The 17,643-nt window shown below is 37.8% G+C and overlaps 1 protein-coding gene across 1 annotated transcript in view; it reads left to right on the top strand.

The window, feature by feature from the left end:
• Positions 1 to 17,643, top strand: part of snap91a (synaptosome associated protein 91a) — a 246,091-nt gene that overhangs the window by 168,249 nt on the left and 60,199 nt on the right. The window contains 5 exon segments of the mRNA XM_051924737.1: positions 1,673 to 1,688; positions 3,749 to 3,858; positions 10,627 to 10,715; positions 12,415 to 12,429; positions 12,613 to 12,840. Of these exon segments, the coding sequence (XP_051780697.1) occupies positions 1,673 to 1,688; positions 3,749 to 3,858; positions 10,627 to 10,715; positions 12,415 to 12,429; positions 12,613 to 12,840 (458 nt within the window).

Raw genomic sequence — 17,643 nt, 5'->3', positions numbered from 1 at the left:
AGTTCGCTTGTGGTACGGATATATTTATACAAATCCAACAGAGTGGCTGTGGGCTGAGAGCAGGGGGGCGGGGCCTTCCTCCTTCACTCGCCAGCCTCTGTTCGTTAGTCTACGTCTCACCACATGTTGGAGTGCACCTTGCCTCCTCTTAGCTAGCAATACCTGTTTGTTCAACAGACATTAAACATGAAAATACTTGTGATAAAGACTGAAATGCATTTCACAAATACTAAGTCCTGTATATTTGGTTCAAATCCCACTTTTTGTTTTTTTTTGACCTGCAGTTTTTCTCCCACATCTTAATGATGGGTGTGTGTGTTAAGGTTTATTGGCAAGGTTAATTGGCAATTGTGTGTGTGTGTGTGTGCGTGTGAGCCCTGCTTTGGACAGGGTTGGCTCCTGTCTTGTGCCTTGTGTTATTGGAGTTCTCTCTGGCCGCATTCAACAATCTATTAAATTAAGCAGGGCGATCATTTCTGGTTGATGTTAAAAGTTTTTAATAGTAATTGTATTTTCTTTTGTTTTCTTGCTTGACTGACTTCACAGTGAGGAGTAAGTATACCATGCATTCTTTTGTTTTGAAAAATTATGAAAATAAATTATGTCTAATTATATGATTGACTGACTGTATCTGAAAGAACGTGTTTGAAGGTGACAAGAGAGGTAGTTTGGTGGACATTAAGAAAGTTAGGTGTGGATGAATGGTTAATGTATTGTGATGTCAATGTATGAGAAAGCATGAGCAGTGGTCAGAAGTACAGATGGGGATATTGAATATTTTGAGTTGATGATGGGGCTGCATCAAGGATCTGTTTTGAGTCCATTGCTTTTTATGACAGTGGTAACCAAAGAGGTACATGAAGCATTGTCATGGGAAGTCTTGTATGGCAGTGATCTTGTACTGATGACAAAAATGAAGTGGAATTGAAAATGAAAAAGGCAATACTGAAATAGAAAGCTGCTTTGGAATTGAATGGCTTCAAAGTAAATGCAGCACAGACCAAGGTGATAGCTGGAGTCAAAGGTGTGGCATGTGCAATAGAAATGCTGGGAGAAAGTCATTTCAGTGCATGGGTTGTGTGAAGTGGGTATGCAGAATGTAGTGGTATAAAGGTAGTCTGCAGGTGAGAAATGTGACCCTTGTAGAAAGTGTGGGAGAGGAGTGCAGAATACTAATGTAGTAATTGTTAACTTTGATATTGGGAATGGAGTTGTTTTTGGACAAGTTCTGCTGCTTAGGTGACATGTTAAGTGCAGACAGAGGTGCAGCATAGCAGTGTAAGGCAGGGTGAAAGGTGCATGGAAGAAATTCCTTGAGCTATCTCTCACACTAACAGATGTATGTGTGGAGTGTCATAGAGTGAGGGGAGGATGAAGGCATAGTAAAGAGAAAGGTTTAGTATAAAGAAGATTGTTGTTATGTTTAGAACACCTAACCTCGTTTGGGCATGTGGTGTGAAAGGTAGAGGATGATTGAGTTTAGAGCTGCACCAAGATAAAGGTGGTGGTATCTAATGATATGAAAAGAAGGGGTCTTACCCAAAAGATGACAAGAATAATAGAAAATGGAGGAAAAAACTTTAGGGTGTAGCCATCTAACCTGGACAAACCTGGAAAAAAACATTAAATAAAGATGATGATGATTAACTTTATTTTTGATTTCTTCTTTTAGGTCTTCTCCTGTCAAGGTATGCAAGAAATCTGTTTCTTTTTTCACATTCTGAAAGTAGCATTTTTGTCATATAATTCAAACTTTTATTTGTAAATGCTCCATAAAATACTTTTTGTAATGCTGTTCAGAATTAACAAAAATATTTAATGAAGTTTACCTTTTAAAACATCAACTTATTAGATGAGTTATAATATTGTATACCTCTGGTTGGGCAAGCATCAGCATGTGTTCCATTCTAAATTTTTAAAGATATACAGTGATTTTTGAGTCCAATATTACAGTGGTGTGAAAAACTATTTGCCCCCTTCCTGATTTCTTATTCTTTTGCATGTTTGTCACACAAAATGTTTCTGATCATCAAACACATTTAACCATTAGTCAAATATAACACAAGTAAACACAAAATGCAGTTTGTAAATGGTGGTTTTTATTATTTAGGGAGAAAAAAAATCCAAACCTACATGGCCCTGTGTGAAAAAGTAATTGCCCCCTGAACCTAATAACTGGTTGGGCCACCCTTAGCAGCAATAACTACAATCAAGCGTTTGCGATAACTTGCAATGAGTCTTTTACAGCGCTCTGGAGGAATTTTGGCCCACTCATCTTTGCAAAATTGTTGTAATTCAGCTTTATTTGAGGGTTTTCTAGCATGAACCGCCTTTTTAAGGTCATGCCATAGCATCTCAATTGGATTCAGGTCAGGACTTTGACTAGGCCACTCCAAAGTCTTCATTTTGTTTTTCTTCAGCCATTCAGGGGTGGATTTGCTGGTGTGTTTTGGGTCATTGTCCTGTTGCAGCACCCAAGATCGCTTCAGCTTGAGTTGACGAACAGATGGCCGGACATTCTCCTTCAGGATTTTTTGGTAGACAGTAGAATTCATGGTTCCATCTATCACAGCAAGCCTTCCAGGTCCTGAAGCAGCAAAACAACCCCAGACCATCACACTACCACCACCATATTTTACTGTTGGTATGATGTTCTTTTTCTGAAATGCTGTGTTCCTTTTACGCCAGATGTAACGGGACATTTGCCTTCCAAAAAGTTCAACTTTTGACTCATCAGTCCACAAGGTATTTTCCCAAAAGTCTTGGCAATCATTGAGATGTTTCTTAGCAAAATTGGGACGAGCCCTAATGTTCTTTTTGCTTAACAGTGGTTTGCGTCTTGGAAATCTGCCATGCAGGCCGTTTTTGCCCAATCTCTTTCTTATGGTGGAGTCGTTAACACTGACCTTAATTGAGGCAAGTGAGGCCTGCAGTTCTTTAGACGTTGTCCTGGGGTCTTTTGTGACCTCTCGGATGAGTCGTCTCTGCGCTCTTGGGGTAATTTTGGTCGGCCGGCCACTCCTGGGAAGGTTCACCACTGTTCCATGTTTTTGCCATTTGTGGACAATGGCTCTCACTGTGGTTCGCTGGAGTCCCAAAGCTTTAGAAATGGCTTTATAACCTTTACCAGACTGATAGATCTCAATTACTTCTGTTCTCATTTGTTCCTGAATTTCTTTGGATCTTGGCATGCTGTCTAGCTTTTGAGGTGCTTTTGGTCTACTTCTCTCTGTCAGGCAGCTCCTATTTAAGTGATTTTTTGATTGAAACAGGTGTGGCAGTAATCAGGCCTGGGGGTGGCTACGGAAATTGAACTCAGGTGTGATACACCACAGTTAGGTTATTTTTTAACAAGAGGGCAATTACTTTTTCACACAGGGCCATGTAGGTTTGGATTTTTTTTCTCCCTAAATAATAAAAACCATCATTTAAAAACTGCATTTTGTGTTTACTTGTGTTATATCTGACTAATGGTTAAATGTGTTTGATGATCAGAAACATTTTGTGTGACAAACATGCAAAAGAATAAGAAATCAGGAAGGGAGCAAATAGTTTTTCACACCACTGTATATATATTATAAAATTCTGCTTTTGTGATTGGGATTTAAATGTACAGCATATTGGAATAATTGTTATGGAAGGCAATGAACATTTACTATTTACTAAAGTCTATAGCCATTTTCATATCTATAATAGTGATTCCTGTGTATTCCTGTGTGTTTTGGTAATGATACAATTAACATTGTAGGGGTCTCCACCTGCCTGTACAACATCTCCCACTTCCACTCCTGTCAAAGCTAATGAATCAGCTTCAGTGGTTGACCTTTTCTCATCTCCATCTTCTGCTGCCGCTTCAAAGTAAGTACAGTTAATAGTGTTGGTAATTGCTGGGGTTGCCGTAATATTTTTTCACAATACTTATGATATGAGATTTTAAAATTATGTATTACAGTATATTATTTATTGTGATTGACTTCCATGTAGTATTGTAGTTTATTATTCCCAGTTTTATTTGATTGAATTTAAAGTTGATTTCATATTTCTAAGGACACAACTGCATCAATTTAGTGCACCTAAATAGCAAACACCTTAACTCAAACAGTATGCTTTTTTACATTTTGGAATTAGTTTTCAAGCACATGCCATCATGTCTTATTAGTCTGTCCAAAACAGAATTGGAAATAATCCATTATGATGTGCATCCTCATTAGTGCATTGTCTGACCTTAGCTCTGGGTAATGCCATGTTAGATGAGTCGTGATGTATGCATTGAAGGGATTGGCTAACAACTGAAAACATTCTTAGTTTGTTTTGTGCTGGAGTACTATTGACTTACTTGAGTTGTCAACTACACATTTCATTCAATTGCTCCACTCAAGACACGCTGTAATAAGGGAAGACCTGCTCCCTGGCTAAATGAAACTACGCGATCGCTGCGCCGCACCTGTCGAACTGCAGAACGGCGTTGGAAAAGAGATGGTCTGGTTTCCCGTCATTCTAAGAATCCTAGGGTCTTATTTAATTCAATTAATGCGGCCATTCACCCTCATTCTGTGATGGGATTGTGCAATTTCTTTCATTCTTTGTCAGTAAAATTGATAAAATTCGCTGTGGTATTGTTCCAACTGACTATGAACTTCCTACTGTTAATCATGGTATTGTATTCAAATCTTTTGATCCTGTCTCACTTTCACAGCTAAAAAGAAATATTGACACCCTTAAACCAGCTCTCAGTCCTCTTGATATAGTACCACCACACCTCGTAGTGGAAGCCTTTGATGTTTTGGGCCCATCTTTACTAGCCATTATTAATGATTCTATTACTACGGGGGTTGTGCCGTCATTTTTTAAACATGCTGCAGTGCGTCCTGGTCTAAAAAAGGCAGAATTAGATCCTGGAGTTTTAGCCAATTTTCGCCCGATTTCCAAATTGCCATTTCTGGCTAAAATATTAGAAAAAATTATTTATAATCAATTGGTTAATCACCTTAACTCCAATAATTTATTTGAGATCTACCAATCTGGCTTTAGGCGTTATCATGGTGTTGAGACAGCCCTCCTTAAAGTATTCAGTGACATCTCTATTATTACTAACTCAGGTGGAGCTGCGGTCATTGTCCTCCTGGACTTGACTGCTGCTTTTGACACTATTGACTACGAGATATTGCTGTTGCGGCTTGAACATCTTGTTTGGCTTAAAGGGGCTGCTCTTAACTGGTTCAGGTCATATCTAACTGATAGACACTTCTCAGTGACTTTAAATTCTTCTTTTTCGTCTACTGCTCCTCTTAAATGTGGTGTTCCTCAGGGATCTATTTTGGGTCCTGTCTTATTCTTTATATACCTTCACCCTATTGGAGCTATTTTTAGTAAATTTAACATTTCTTTTCACTGCTATGCTGATGATACACAGGTTTATATTCCCGTCTGCAACTCTGCAATAAATCAACTGCACAACTGTCTTTCTGAACTAAGATCCTGGATGGCTAATAATTTTCTTGATCTGAATCAAAATAAAACGGAGGTGCTTATAGTGGGTCCACCAGCTAAAGCCCAAATTGGTCTTGGACTTCTCGGTTCTTTCTCTGTCTTTTGCAAACCTCAAGCGCGCAATCTAGGTGTTATCTTTGACAGTAACCTCTCTTATGAGAAACATGTTAATTCTGTAGTCAAGAGTTGCTTTTTCCAGCTTTGTCTATTAGGTAAGATCAAGCCTTTTTTTATCTTCTAGGGATCTTGAGAAAGCTACTCATGCTTTTATCTTTTCTTGCCTTGATTACTGCAACTCACTGTATTGTGGGATTAGCAAATCCTTGATACACAGGTTACAGTTGGTCCAGAATGCTGCCGCTCACTTTCTGGTTGGGGCAAGAAAGTATGACTCAGTTTCTCCAATATTAGCTTCTTTACACTGGCTGCCTGTCAGTTTTCGAATTGATTTTAAAATCTTGTTGCTAGTTTTTAAATCTTTACATGGGCTTGCTCCTGCCTATTTATCTGAATTATGTGTTTTACACCAGCCATCCAGAGTGCTTGGATCTTCTGGTCAGTTGTCTCTTCTTGCCCCTCGTACCAAGTGTAAAACTAAGGGGGACAGGGCTTTTGCAGCGGCTGCTCCTCGCCTGTGGAACTCTTTACCTCATCACATAAAGGAGTCGTCTACAATTGAACTGTTCAAAACAAGATTAAAGACTCATTTCTATTCACTTGCATTCCATAACATTCAGTAATACTGATGGTTTCCTCATTGTGATTATGTAACATTACTTCTATTTATTATTTATTTTATTTCTGTTCATTTATTTTATTTCTATTCATGTTAATTGTATGTTTTTCTTTAATTCTATTATTGTAAAGCACTTTGGCCGCAGCATTCCGATGTTGTTTTAAATGTGCTATATAAATAAAGTTGACATTGACATTCAAACTCTTTTTTACAAAATGACATTGTGAAAATTAAAATGAACCTACATGCCTGAATTAAACATGAACAGAATATTTTGTATCACAATCTGTACATCAGTACTAATTGTACACTGTGTCATCAATGAGAATCAATGCATTTTTTCATTCTTTGTTTCTACGTTCACATAGATGGCATGGCACCAAAAAAAAAGTTTAACATTTGTCATCACTCAGTGCATCAAAGACACACTGTAATGGGTTAAAAAATATCACAATACTTTGCAGATGGAGTTATCAAACACTGGGCCATGGTGAAGGGTTTTCTGTTGGTCTGCAAAAAACAATGCATTAATTGATAGCATTATCATATTATTTATGTTGTCAAATTACAAACTTAAATTATATGTTCCTCATGTGTATGGATTGTGGTTTTCAAATTAAGCTGTGCTAGGTGCAACTATGTATGATGCCTTCAGCTCAGCAATGCTTATTGAAGTGCTGAATTTAAGAATTCTTGCTTGAGCCTCTTGATCCAGTTTTTATCACACAAGAAAATCTTGTGATTTTCCCACTAAGGTGGGATGCATCAATTTCCAATGTCACAGAATTTTATATGGTTTCATCACTTCTTTGTGCCACATACAAAGAACAGGGGATTTGGCATTTGGGAGTTCCACATCACAGTAAATACATATTTTATGTCTGAAATGAAAACTAGTGACCAACATTCAGACCAGTGATTATTAAGAAATAAGCCAATTGCAATTATTATACCAGTATGATAATACTTTAAAGCAGTATGATGTATTACAATTTCTGAACAATTTGCCATACTCAACATGCCTAATTTAAAGTTGTGCATTGTTTATATCTAATCCCTTGTAAACATTTAATTATGGACCCTCCTGATAATCCCATCTACTTTCTTTGTTCTTCCAAGTCCCTATGTACTTTTTAAATACTTATTAGGAATGTGCACAGTCTTGGCTTTTTGGCTTGCTGTGCTGCAGTTTGTTTTATCTGTCCTGTCCTGAATCATCCCTTTAACTCCATAAAGTCTTCATTCTTCTGAACTATTCCTGTTTCTAGCACAGACTTTTCTCATTGGCCACAATTGCCACAAAGTTAGTCTTAGTCTGTTGTTGGAAATCCCCTGTATCTCTGCCTCTTCATTTTTGGAAATCCTTCTTCTTTATTCCTATGTTGCTTGAATTATCTTTTTCAAGAATTAAAATCTGTCCTGCTGCAGTATTTTAAATTGACAGTCTTGTGTGTGAAGTGCACAAAGTTTCATGGATAAGGAGGATGTAGGTTTATTTTTTGTTGCTGTCTTGCCTTCCTTCTCTTGGTCATTCAGATCTCCTTGTGTTTTTCACTATTTTATTCCTATACAGGGCTGTGAGGTGGGTTTGTTAGACGTGCATTGTGGTTGGGTGTTTATACTTCATGATGTTTTTAATGGTTCAATATGTTTTTGCACAACTCTGTATTGCCATTTATTTATTTAATAAAAATTTGGTCACAAAAAGCACTGAATGTTTTATCATGGAACTTTTGTTTGTTATTTTGGTTTGCCTCTGCTACATAGTTACAGCTAATTATGTGTGCAAAAATGCTAGGCACATCTGCTTTATAGCATCCCATGTTACTAGCTTTCTCTGCACATGGACTGCAAAATGAGATTTGTTTATAGCTCCCTAAACTTACAACTTTAACTGCATGTGGACAGCTACCTTATGTAAACTGAGATTTCTTTTTAGTTGCTTTATAATGACCGTTTCTCCATCTTCCATAATGGGAGCTTCTAGAACCCGACACCATTGATAACGCAACCAGATGAGTGTAGCAAATGGGGGCAAAACATTCCAGGCAACAGGATGGTGCAAAGTGTTCAGTGCTTTATTAAAACAATCAAAACCATGTCCAAATAAATAGTGCAGTGCATCAAATTTCCATAATAAATCATCCTTAATACAGTGAAAACCAGGTGCTTAAAAACAAAACTAAAAATGAGAATAAACACCAACAGTCACTGGGTCAAATAAGTCGAGCACAACTCCTTCCCAGTCTCTCCAGCTCACCCATTGCTCGCTTAGCTGGCAGAGACTTCAGCAGCCACAGTCCTCTCCATTCTGACCCCTGTCTTGGCTTCCTCTGTTGGCGTCTGCCAGACTGCTTGGTGTTGGTTGTTCTCTTGTCATCCTTGTTGCTCATGCAGTCATCTCTTGGATCCCTGAAGAGGACGCCACCTTGATTGCTTCAGCTCTGCGGCACAATCAGTGGGGATGATCTATCTCTAGAGCGCCGATCCTTCACTCATACACGGGACCACTGACTTTGCTACCTTTTCTCTCTCGCTCTCTCTTTCTCTGCCCCCACTCTCACTCTAGATACCTTTCTCTGTGTTTTTCTCTCTATCCCCCTCTTTCCTGTCCCGGCCCGTACTTATAAGGCTCCGTGGGCGCAGCGTCTCAATCATGCACCGCAGGAAGCCGATGAAGCAATTGAGAAAGTATGCATTCTTGCATGCAGGTGTGTCTCACCCCAAATACTTCACCAACTCCCCGCAGTTGCACAAGTGCACCCATAGAGTCTGACAATGGATTATTTAATAAAATTGCCATTCTTTCAGAGTCACGGACCTGCTATACCATACCAAGTGCATGCCTTACCTGCACATGGGCAGCTGCTTCAAGCAAAATGAGACTTTAGTATAGCTGCTTTATAGTGCTGCACGTGTACAGCATACATTACATGGATAGCTGCTGACGCCCAGGAGGACCGGAGGAGGGCTTGTGCCTCTTCCAGACCACGAGAGGGCGACCGCCCTGGTTGTGTTGGGGGCCACGGGTACTGAGCTGGGAAGCTCAACCCTGTAGGGGCTCGTGGTCACCGCCAGGGAGCGCTCCAATGCCTTGGGAGCCCTGGACCTCAGCACTTCCGCCACACCTGGAAGTGCTGGGGGGGAAGAGGATCAGGGACACACGGAGGGCTTCCAGGTACACAGCCGGTGCTTCCGCCACACGGGGGTGTGTTGACGGAGGCTTATCAGGAAGCACCTGGAGCCCATCCGGGAGCTGAATAAAACGGGTTGCCTCCCTCCATTCAAGGCTGTAGTCGGGTGGAAGTGGACGGAGCTCGGAGGAGAGGAGTTTAGGCGGTCTAAAGAGTAAAGGCATTGTGTGTGTTGGCCAGGACTTGAAGGGGTGATTAGTGCTGAGGCACAGGGGTGTGCTCACTATTGTAAATATAATTAGTGTAAATAAACGTGTGTGTGAAACAACATGTCTACCTGTCTGTGTCCGGGCTGATTCCCACACTGCTTTAAGCAAAGAGACTTACTAGCTTGGAATTATCAGACAAAATGGTGGTCTTCAGACTTGAGCATCACTCAAAAAAGCAGCTACCTGTATGTTGTGTTGCTACTGTTGAAGGTATCCCATCTTAGCTGCTAAACCCTTGTGTGAATATAGCAATCACCCACACTAGGTGCTCTTAACACTATACCTTGACCCAGCCAAACAATATAAATTTGCTATTTCAATAAAACAACATAAATACAGTAAATCACAGTAAAAGCAATAGTAGCAAAGAACAGAAAATGTATCTGAAAGTAATCTCATTGAGAGGCAAGCATGCAGATGATGTTGAGGATAAAGATGAGTCCCTTTAGAATATTAAAACAATCTAGACGAGAACAGGCCATTCAGCCCAACAAAGCTTTCCAGTTCCATCCACTTAATTCTTCCAAAATAACATCAAGTCTAGTTTTGAAAGTTTGTAAAGTCTTCCTCTGAATCACACTACTTGGCAATTTATTCCATGTGTCTATGGTCCGCCGTGTAGAAAAAACTTCTTAATGTTTGTGCAAAATTTACTATTATTTTTCCTTAAACATCTCAAAATTCTTTATTTATTCTGACTCAAACATGGCTGCCAGAAATTCACTGATGGAGTTGAGGGTTATAATGTATTTAGACTATAGCACCATATATTGTATTTGATGTTGTATTTTCCTTAATAGGCATAGCTTATAGAAATTTGATGATTTTCAAAGTATGTTTTTAAGGTAGTTTTTCAGATCTTAACTGTCTTTATTATGTTGTTGTGTTGAAGTTCGTCTGCATGATAGAAAGGATAAGCCACTGTGGTAAAAACCTGGTAACAGAGGTTTTGCTTCTCTGTGCATATATTTATTTGTTTATTGTGTTTTTTCCCTAGCATATCCAAACCATCAAATGATCTTCTTGATTTGCAGCCAGATTTCTCTTCTGTGCAGCCAGCTGGTGCAGCAGTCAGTGGGTGGGGAGGTGAGTGATATACCAGCAGCAGTAAAATCATTTGTTAACTTATGTTCTAAACCCGCTTTCTGCCATGGTCTGTTACTTTTTATAAAGCTATTGTTTGTCAAAAAACCCTTAGAAGTGTTTTCCTAGTTTCCTGTCTACCAAGTTACTCTTTTATTGTCTTAAATTATTCTATATTCTGTATTATTATATTTTGCTCTATTATAAAAAAACGAGAGAATTACATACAGTACAATGTAATGCCTATTATTAAACTACATTGAAACACTATATAATCACAATAGAAAAATACCTGTTTAATTTATTATTAGATCCTTAGATGTTAACGCAGTATATAATGATTTGTCTATATAGTTATTATATTTATACAGTGAGTAATACTCTTGATTTCTTAACCATTTTCCATTTTCTAATGATGGCCTTATGGAAATAGAAATGTATTACAAGCTATAAGCTACTGTTACTTTAATTAGGTTCTACCATTGCATTCTCTGCAGCTTATTAGCTGACTGTATCTTGTAATCTGAAGGCAATAATCATTAAAACAACATGAAAGAAAAGCACAAAAAGATAACAGTTTATGCAATGGCAGAGTCTTCTTCACAAACACATACAAATTGTTTATTTTACGGTTTGAAATTAAATTAATTATCTATTATTGTTTCTGCCATCTATTATGAGTGTCCACAGTTATTAAGTGTTTATTGTGTAATTAGAATAACAGCGCAACATCAACATCCCTATTTGTAATTTCCCAAATAAATGAAGTACACCTGTGAATTAAAATTATAATACGTTTAAAATTAAATATTTCTCTGCAATATGGTACACTTGGGTGTTTTACAGTTTTAAATGAAAGATATATGCTGAAGTGAGTGTGTGGTTGGTCTGATGTAGGACAGAATAAGCCAACTAACTTGTGTAGCCTATAATGTTATTGTCATTTTTCAAGTGTAATTCAGCTGGGCAGTTTGACCAAAGTTTAATGAGTTCCTGATCTCTTTTTTATTTGGTGCATCTGGCACTAGTAGAAGTTTGTCATCTGTTTTTTTTTTTTTGTGCATTTGGCACTTAAAAATAATGAAGGTTGCTAATGGGTAATGCTATCTAATAGGTAAGCTTTGTTATGTAATAGGGTATGGATTTATAAGGCATCTGCTTTAAATTTTTCCCACTTACTATGTCATTAAATGCATGTGCTTCAGTATGGAAAAGTTTGATTAAGTTTTATTTATTCAGTTACATCTTTAATTGAATGCTTGCCTACAATATCGTTAATCTGTTGTACGCCTCTGGATTTGCAATGCAGCTCCTACTGTTGCCCGACAGAAATAATGCAGTTGATGAATTTCTTTTACAGTTTCTTTTATCCGTCTTTCCTTTTTTACCTCTGTTTTGAAATTGCATTCATTGTATTACTAAACTGAAACTTGTATTATAGTCTAAAAGCCTTTCCGAATTCTGTGTTTTGCTTTTTAAGTTATTGTAATTTGTCATTGTGAACAGTCAGATTGAGGGAGACAGTTCAGCTTTTCGCTGTAGCAGCTTGCAGATTTTGAAGCGTTTGGTTCCCAATAACTCCTCTTGTTTCTTTAACTAGTGTCCCAGGGCTGTGTTTTGCAAGTCTACCTGAAACTAACCTGCTTCTTTCCTCAACTGTATTTCATTTAACACTGCTGCCTTGTTCTGGACATTCCTACAGACCTGTTGGGGGAGGGTAAGTATTTAGAGTTAGGTTATATATTTTTTTTTAAATTATAGCTTAGTTTAAAAGTATATTAAACATGTAGCTAGTAGAAGCCTTTCTTTTTATGGTGTCATTACTTCAGCAGTTGCACTTTGCTCTTGATATTCTATTTCTCTCTTTCCATCTTTTTTTTGGATGGCTGATTGCCCACAGACTCTCTGGTGGCTCCAGCCCCTGTAACTGCTTCTGAGGCGCTACTTTCTGATCCCTACGCAGTAGAGGCTGCACCCTCTCCTCCTCCTCCTCCTACTACTACTGCTACTCCTACAGCCTCAGAGATCACTCCTGTAACTGCTGCTGCCACAACACCTGCGGTTGCAGCAGCACCTCCTGTTCTTTCTGCTGCTGCCACTGTCTCTGCTGATGTGGATCTGTTTGGAGGTCAGTTGGATGTTATCTTTTTGGTTGTTACTTGAACCACAGGCCTAGAGTGATTCAAATTTTAGGTTTAGCACATTTATTTCTGATATCTTTCCTTCTTCTTCTGTCTAATATGGCTTCAGAAGATGTTTTCTAGTTACTCTGCACTTCATTTTTCCATAAAAACCAAGGACACTATCGGTATAACTCAATTAGCCATTCCACACTTTAGATAGAAGATGAGTGGGAAATTTTTAAATCACTGGAATGACTTGACATTTGCAATCATTGTTGTCTACACTACTCTTGTTACTTTTATTAATTTTATCAAAAGTTCAGTTTCAGCTGTGTCTTACAAATGCATAATTGCCTAAACCGGTGCAAAACATTTTATTAACAATATGGATAACATGACTGGCTTCTAAATGAAAATATCAATAAAGAATTAAGAGCATTATGACTTGCACACAGGTTTGCTATTTAGGGAAAACTGACTATGATTTTATTTTTCCTCGCTCAGAGCCGTAGATAGCTGGCCTAAGGGAATATTGACATACACGGTGTCTTAAAATGCTTATCCTGTACTTATGTAAACATTTTTACCAGTACAATATTGCAATGTGCTGTTTATTTCTAATTGTAATGCTTATTAATTTTTTCTTTCAAATGGTCAGCATTAGGGAATGTCTTTGTATGAAAAACAAATTATGAATTTTTAAAAAACACTTTCATTATGAAGCATAATATTTTCTAACACACATGCAATGCACTGATTATTTTGTGTGCAGAATGTGAAAATATATTCATGCAGTCATCCCAGCATGTCCATCTGTCATAGAAAGTGCAGCTAAAGCTTTAAATCAAATATAGTTTTTCCTTTATGGTAGGAATACACTTTTTGTTTTTGTTTAATATTTTTCCCATATTATGCATTACATGGTTTAAAATCCGTTAAGTAACATCATCATAATGGCATTTCCCAGGCCTTGAAAAGAAAATTATTAAAATCTAGAAAGTAAAATATATAGTGTCATTGGGATAGCAGATAGAGAAATAAATGAGGCAGCATAAATTAGGGTGATGTAGTTAGATGTCATGTTGTTTCATGTAGGTTTAGGTTTAGGTTTATTTGTCATATATAGGTTAACACAGGGTCAACATACAATGAAATGTGTATGACGAGAAAAACAAGTCACTCAGCCTAGATCCAATAAAGCTAAAAAAAAAAAAAAAAAAAAAAAAAATGTACAAGTTAAAAATAGACAAGCCATATAAAATAAAATGTGTACGTATAAAAGAAGTTATAGAGCAATATGAGTTGGATGAGCAGCAAGTACAAATGACAGTTATTGCACACATAATGTTTTATAAGTACAGATGCATATTCCATAAAGTGCAGATGCATGTTCCAGTCAGTATTCAGAGTGTGTGCAGGTACAGTTTGTGTGTGAGTAGTGCAATGTAGATGTAATGTAAGTGTATGTAAGTGTTCAGGTGTTGCTGTTGAGGAGTCGAATGGCCTGGTGGTAAAAACTGTTCTTAAGTCTTGTAGTCCAAGCAGCCAGACTCCTGTATCGTCTGCCAGACAGTAACAAGGAGAACAGCTGGTGTGCTGGATGGCTGTGGTCCTTTATGATGCTGCTTGTCTTACGCAGGCACCGATGGAGGTAAATGTCTTTAATGGCAGGAAGACTCTTGCCCGTGATGTGCTCTGCTGCCTTCACCACTCTCTGTAGTGATTTCCGGCTGCTGGCAGAGCAGCTCCCATACCAGACGGTAATGCAGCCCGTCAGCAGACTCTCGACCACACTCCTGTAAATGTTTGAGGTGATGTTGGCATGCATGCCAAACTTCCTCAGCCTCCTCAGGAAGTAGAGCCGCTGGCGAGCTTTCTTAACCACAGTGTCTATGTGAAGGGTCCACGAGAGATCCTCGGTGATGTTTACTCCGAGGAACTTGAAGCTGTTAACCCTTTCAACTTCTATGCCGCTTATGTAGATGGCCTGGTGTTCTCTGCCTTGTTGTTTCCGATAGTTCACGATCATCTCCTTGGTTTTGCTGACGTTAAAAGACAAGTTGTTATCCAGGCACCAATTACTCAATGCCAGCACCTCCTCTCTGTAGGCCATCTCATCGTTGTCAGTGATAAGGCCTATGATGGTTGTGTCGTCTGCAAACTTGATGATGGTGTTTGTGCCATGTTTTGCAACACAGTCGTGGGTGAACAAGGAATACAAGAGGGGGCTAAGCAAACAGCCCTGCGGCGCTCCTGTGTTTAAAATGAGTGATGAGGACATGTGTTTGCCGACTCTCACCACCTGGGGCCTGTTTGTCAGGAAAGAGAAAATCCATCTGCAGATGGTCGTCCCCAACCCAAGGTCGTCAAGCTTCAAGACAAGTTTTGAGGGGATGATGGTGTTGAATGCCGAGCTGTAATCCATGAACAGCATTCTTACATATGTATTTCCTCTTTCCAGGTGGGTGAGGGCAGTGTTTATTGTTAGCGCAATGGCATCCTCTGTAGATCTGTTTGCTCTGTATATTTTTAAGTTATGACATTTGTACAAACAGTTTTTGAAATATTTATCCTAGGCCTCCTGTGTGAACATTCATTCATAATGATACCTGCTTTTAAAGTTCACATACTATTTGTCCCAAGGCTTATATTATGCATTACCTTTTCTCAAAACTCATCCTATTCAGATCTAATGTTCTAAATTGGTAATGATGGTTATTTTGAGAAGAAATAGGTCCCTTTGAATGCTAGGAAGCTGTCACTCCATTCTGATGGCTCCATCATTTAGCATTATGTTCTTATTAGACCTTGTTCAAATAGACAAGTAGATAAAGAGTTGAGAGGCAGGAATAAACATTGTTTGAAAATGATAATTCAAACGACTCACTAGAAAAAAAGTGTTACTAATAAATCCAATCCAAGATGTAACCAAAATGTGCTGTCAGAATACTATTTTGTAGTGGTTGCCAAACAAAAACAAATTATTTTTACATTTTTGAAACACTGTTGCCATTCATGTGATTTGTCTGACATCAAACTGCCTGTATAAAAATGGTAGCATGCTCAGAATTCATCCAACATTTCAGATAAAACCGAAGGATAGCCTCTCTAAGAGCAAGTCTTAATGTTAATCTTAATGTTAACACTTAATATTAAGAAGGCTAATACACCATAGAGATGCTGCCACATTTTTCTCCATATCAGTTGTACATTACATAAAAAACCTGATTATCTTGATTTTGATAAATGACTGCATCATGAGTTTAGTCTTTAGGTGTATAAAGTTACATGGTATACACTGCCATTAAGTGAATAGATAAGCCTGGAGGCTCACACTACAAGTAAAACTTTTCTTTTGTAATTTCTTTATTTACAAAAATGGGTATAGACTGCATCTGAAGAACAAAGTGCCAAAGGAGTTTTGAAGAATATAACTGAAACATGTTGAGACTAAGACATGACTTCCACTGTGATGTTTGGTGGTGTTCTAGTAAATATTTAACTGTAAGCAAAATTTTAGATGTATTTTGTATTATACTATATACCTGAGAAAAAAAATTGTATAACCAAAATTAGATCTTTTGTGTTATTTTCAACAGATTCATAGATGTGGCCATAGCAAAATGGATGCAGTATGTCTTCTGAGTCTGTTAACTTCCAGAATGTCAAATATTTTTTAACAATGAATAAATTCAGATTGTGAGGCCCACTGAAACCACACCACATGTGGTGAGATGTGAATGCCAAATGCATAGCAAGCACATGCACAAATAATTACAGGGAATTAAATTTTCCTTATTTAAACCTGACTTGGTGTTATGTAGTTCTTGACATAAACACGAAGAAATGCTTTGATACTTATATATACATAGAGATTAGTAATAAAATTAAAGAAAATACCTGTATAAATGACCTTAATGAGTCACTAGCACAGGTTTAATGTTCTTTGGCAAAAATTCTACAAGTTTTACCAAGCAAAATGACACCTTTTATTGGCTAACTAAAAAGATTACAATATGCAAGCTTTCGAGGCAACTCAGGCCCCTTCTTCATGCAAGATGTAATCATAATGGCTAACACGGTACAACACCCTAGTACTACAAGTTTTACTAAATGTATTTGAGGGATTATGACACCATTCTTACATAAGAAATTTCCATCGTTTTGTTGTTTTGATGATGGAGTGGAAAGTGCTGCTGCTGGCTATTTCTATTGCTATTCAAACCTCTAGTGCCCAGCAGATTGGAGAATTGTCATGCAGAAAGATTCCACCACTGATTGCTCAGAATTGCCTTGGTATTTTTGGCATAGATGGATGTAAACCTTGGCAGAAAAATGCACCCCAAACTAAAAGAGTGCAGGAGCCATATGTAAAGATGATTTCCTGAATGCTTATTTAGCTCAGTCTCATTCTTGAAGGGAACTTTGAATTAAGAATCAGGTCAAATATTTTTGGGGAAGAAGATCAGTCTTTCAAATCACAAGTTGAAAATCAGTTGTCCATAATGATATTAACTGTAATAATTACAGCAAATAGATTACTATAAATTAAGTATTTGTGTTTTGAAGTGGCTGTGTCATAGCCCAGATCTCACTGACTGGCAAAAATGATATTCCAACATCTGAAGTAGGCTGGTAATGGAATACTGTATAGCCAACACATTTGTAGTATAAACAAAGAATAGGGATACATTTCCACAATGTTGTAACTTCACAAATTGATTAGTTTAGATGTATCTATACTGCACCTGGAATAAATAATAAAAACTCAGAAATCCTACATTATTGATGTATCAGCACACAACAGT

This window comes from Erpetoichthys calabaricus, chromosome 3 (assembly GCF_900747795.2).
Source record: "Erpetoichthys calabaricus chromosome 3, fErpCal1.3, whole genome shotgun sequence".
Classification (NCBI taxonomy): domain Eukaryota; kingdom Metazoa; phylum Chordata; class Cladistia; order Polypteriformes; family Polypteridae; genus Erpetoichthys; species Erpetoichthys calabaricus.
This window is presented reverse-complemented; position numbering and strand designations above follow the sequence as displayed.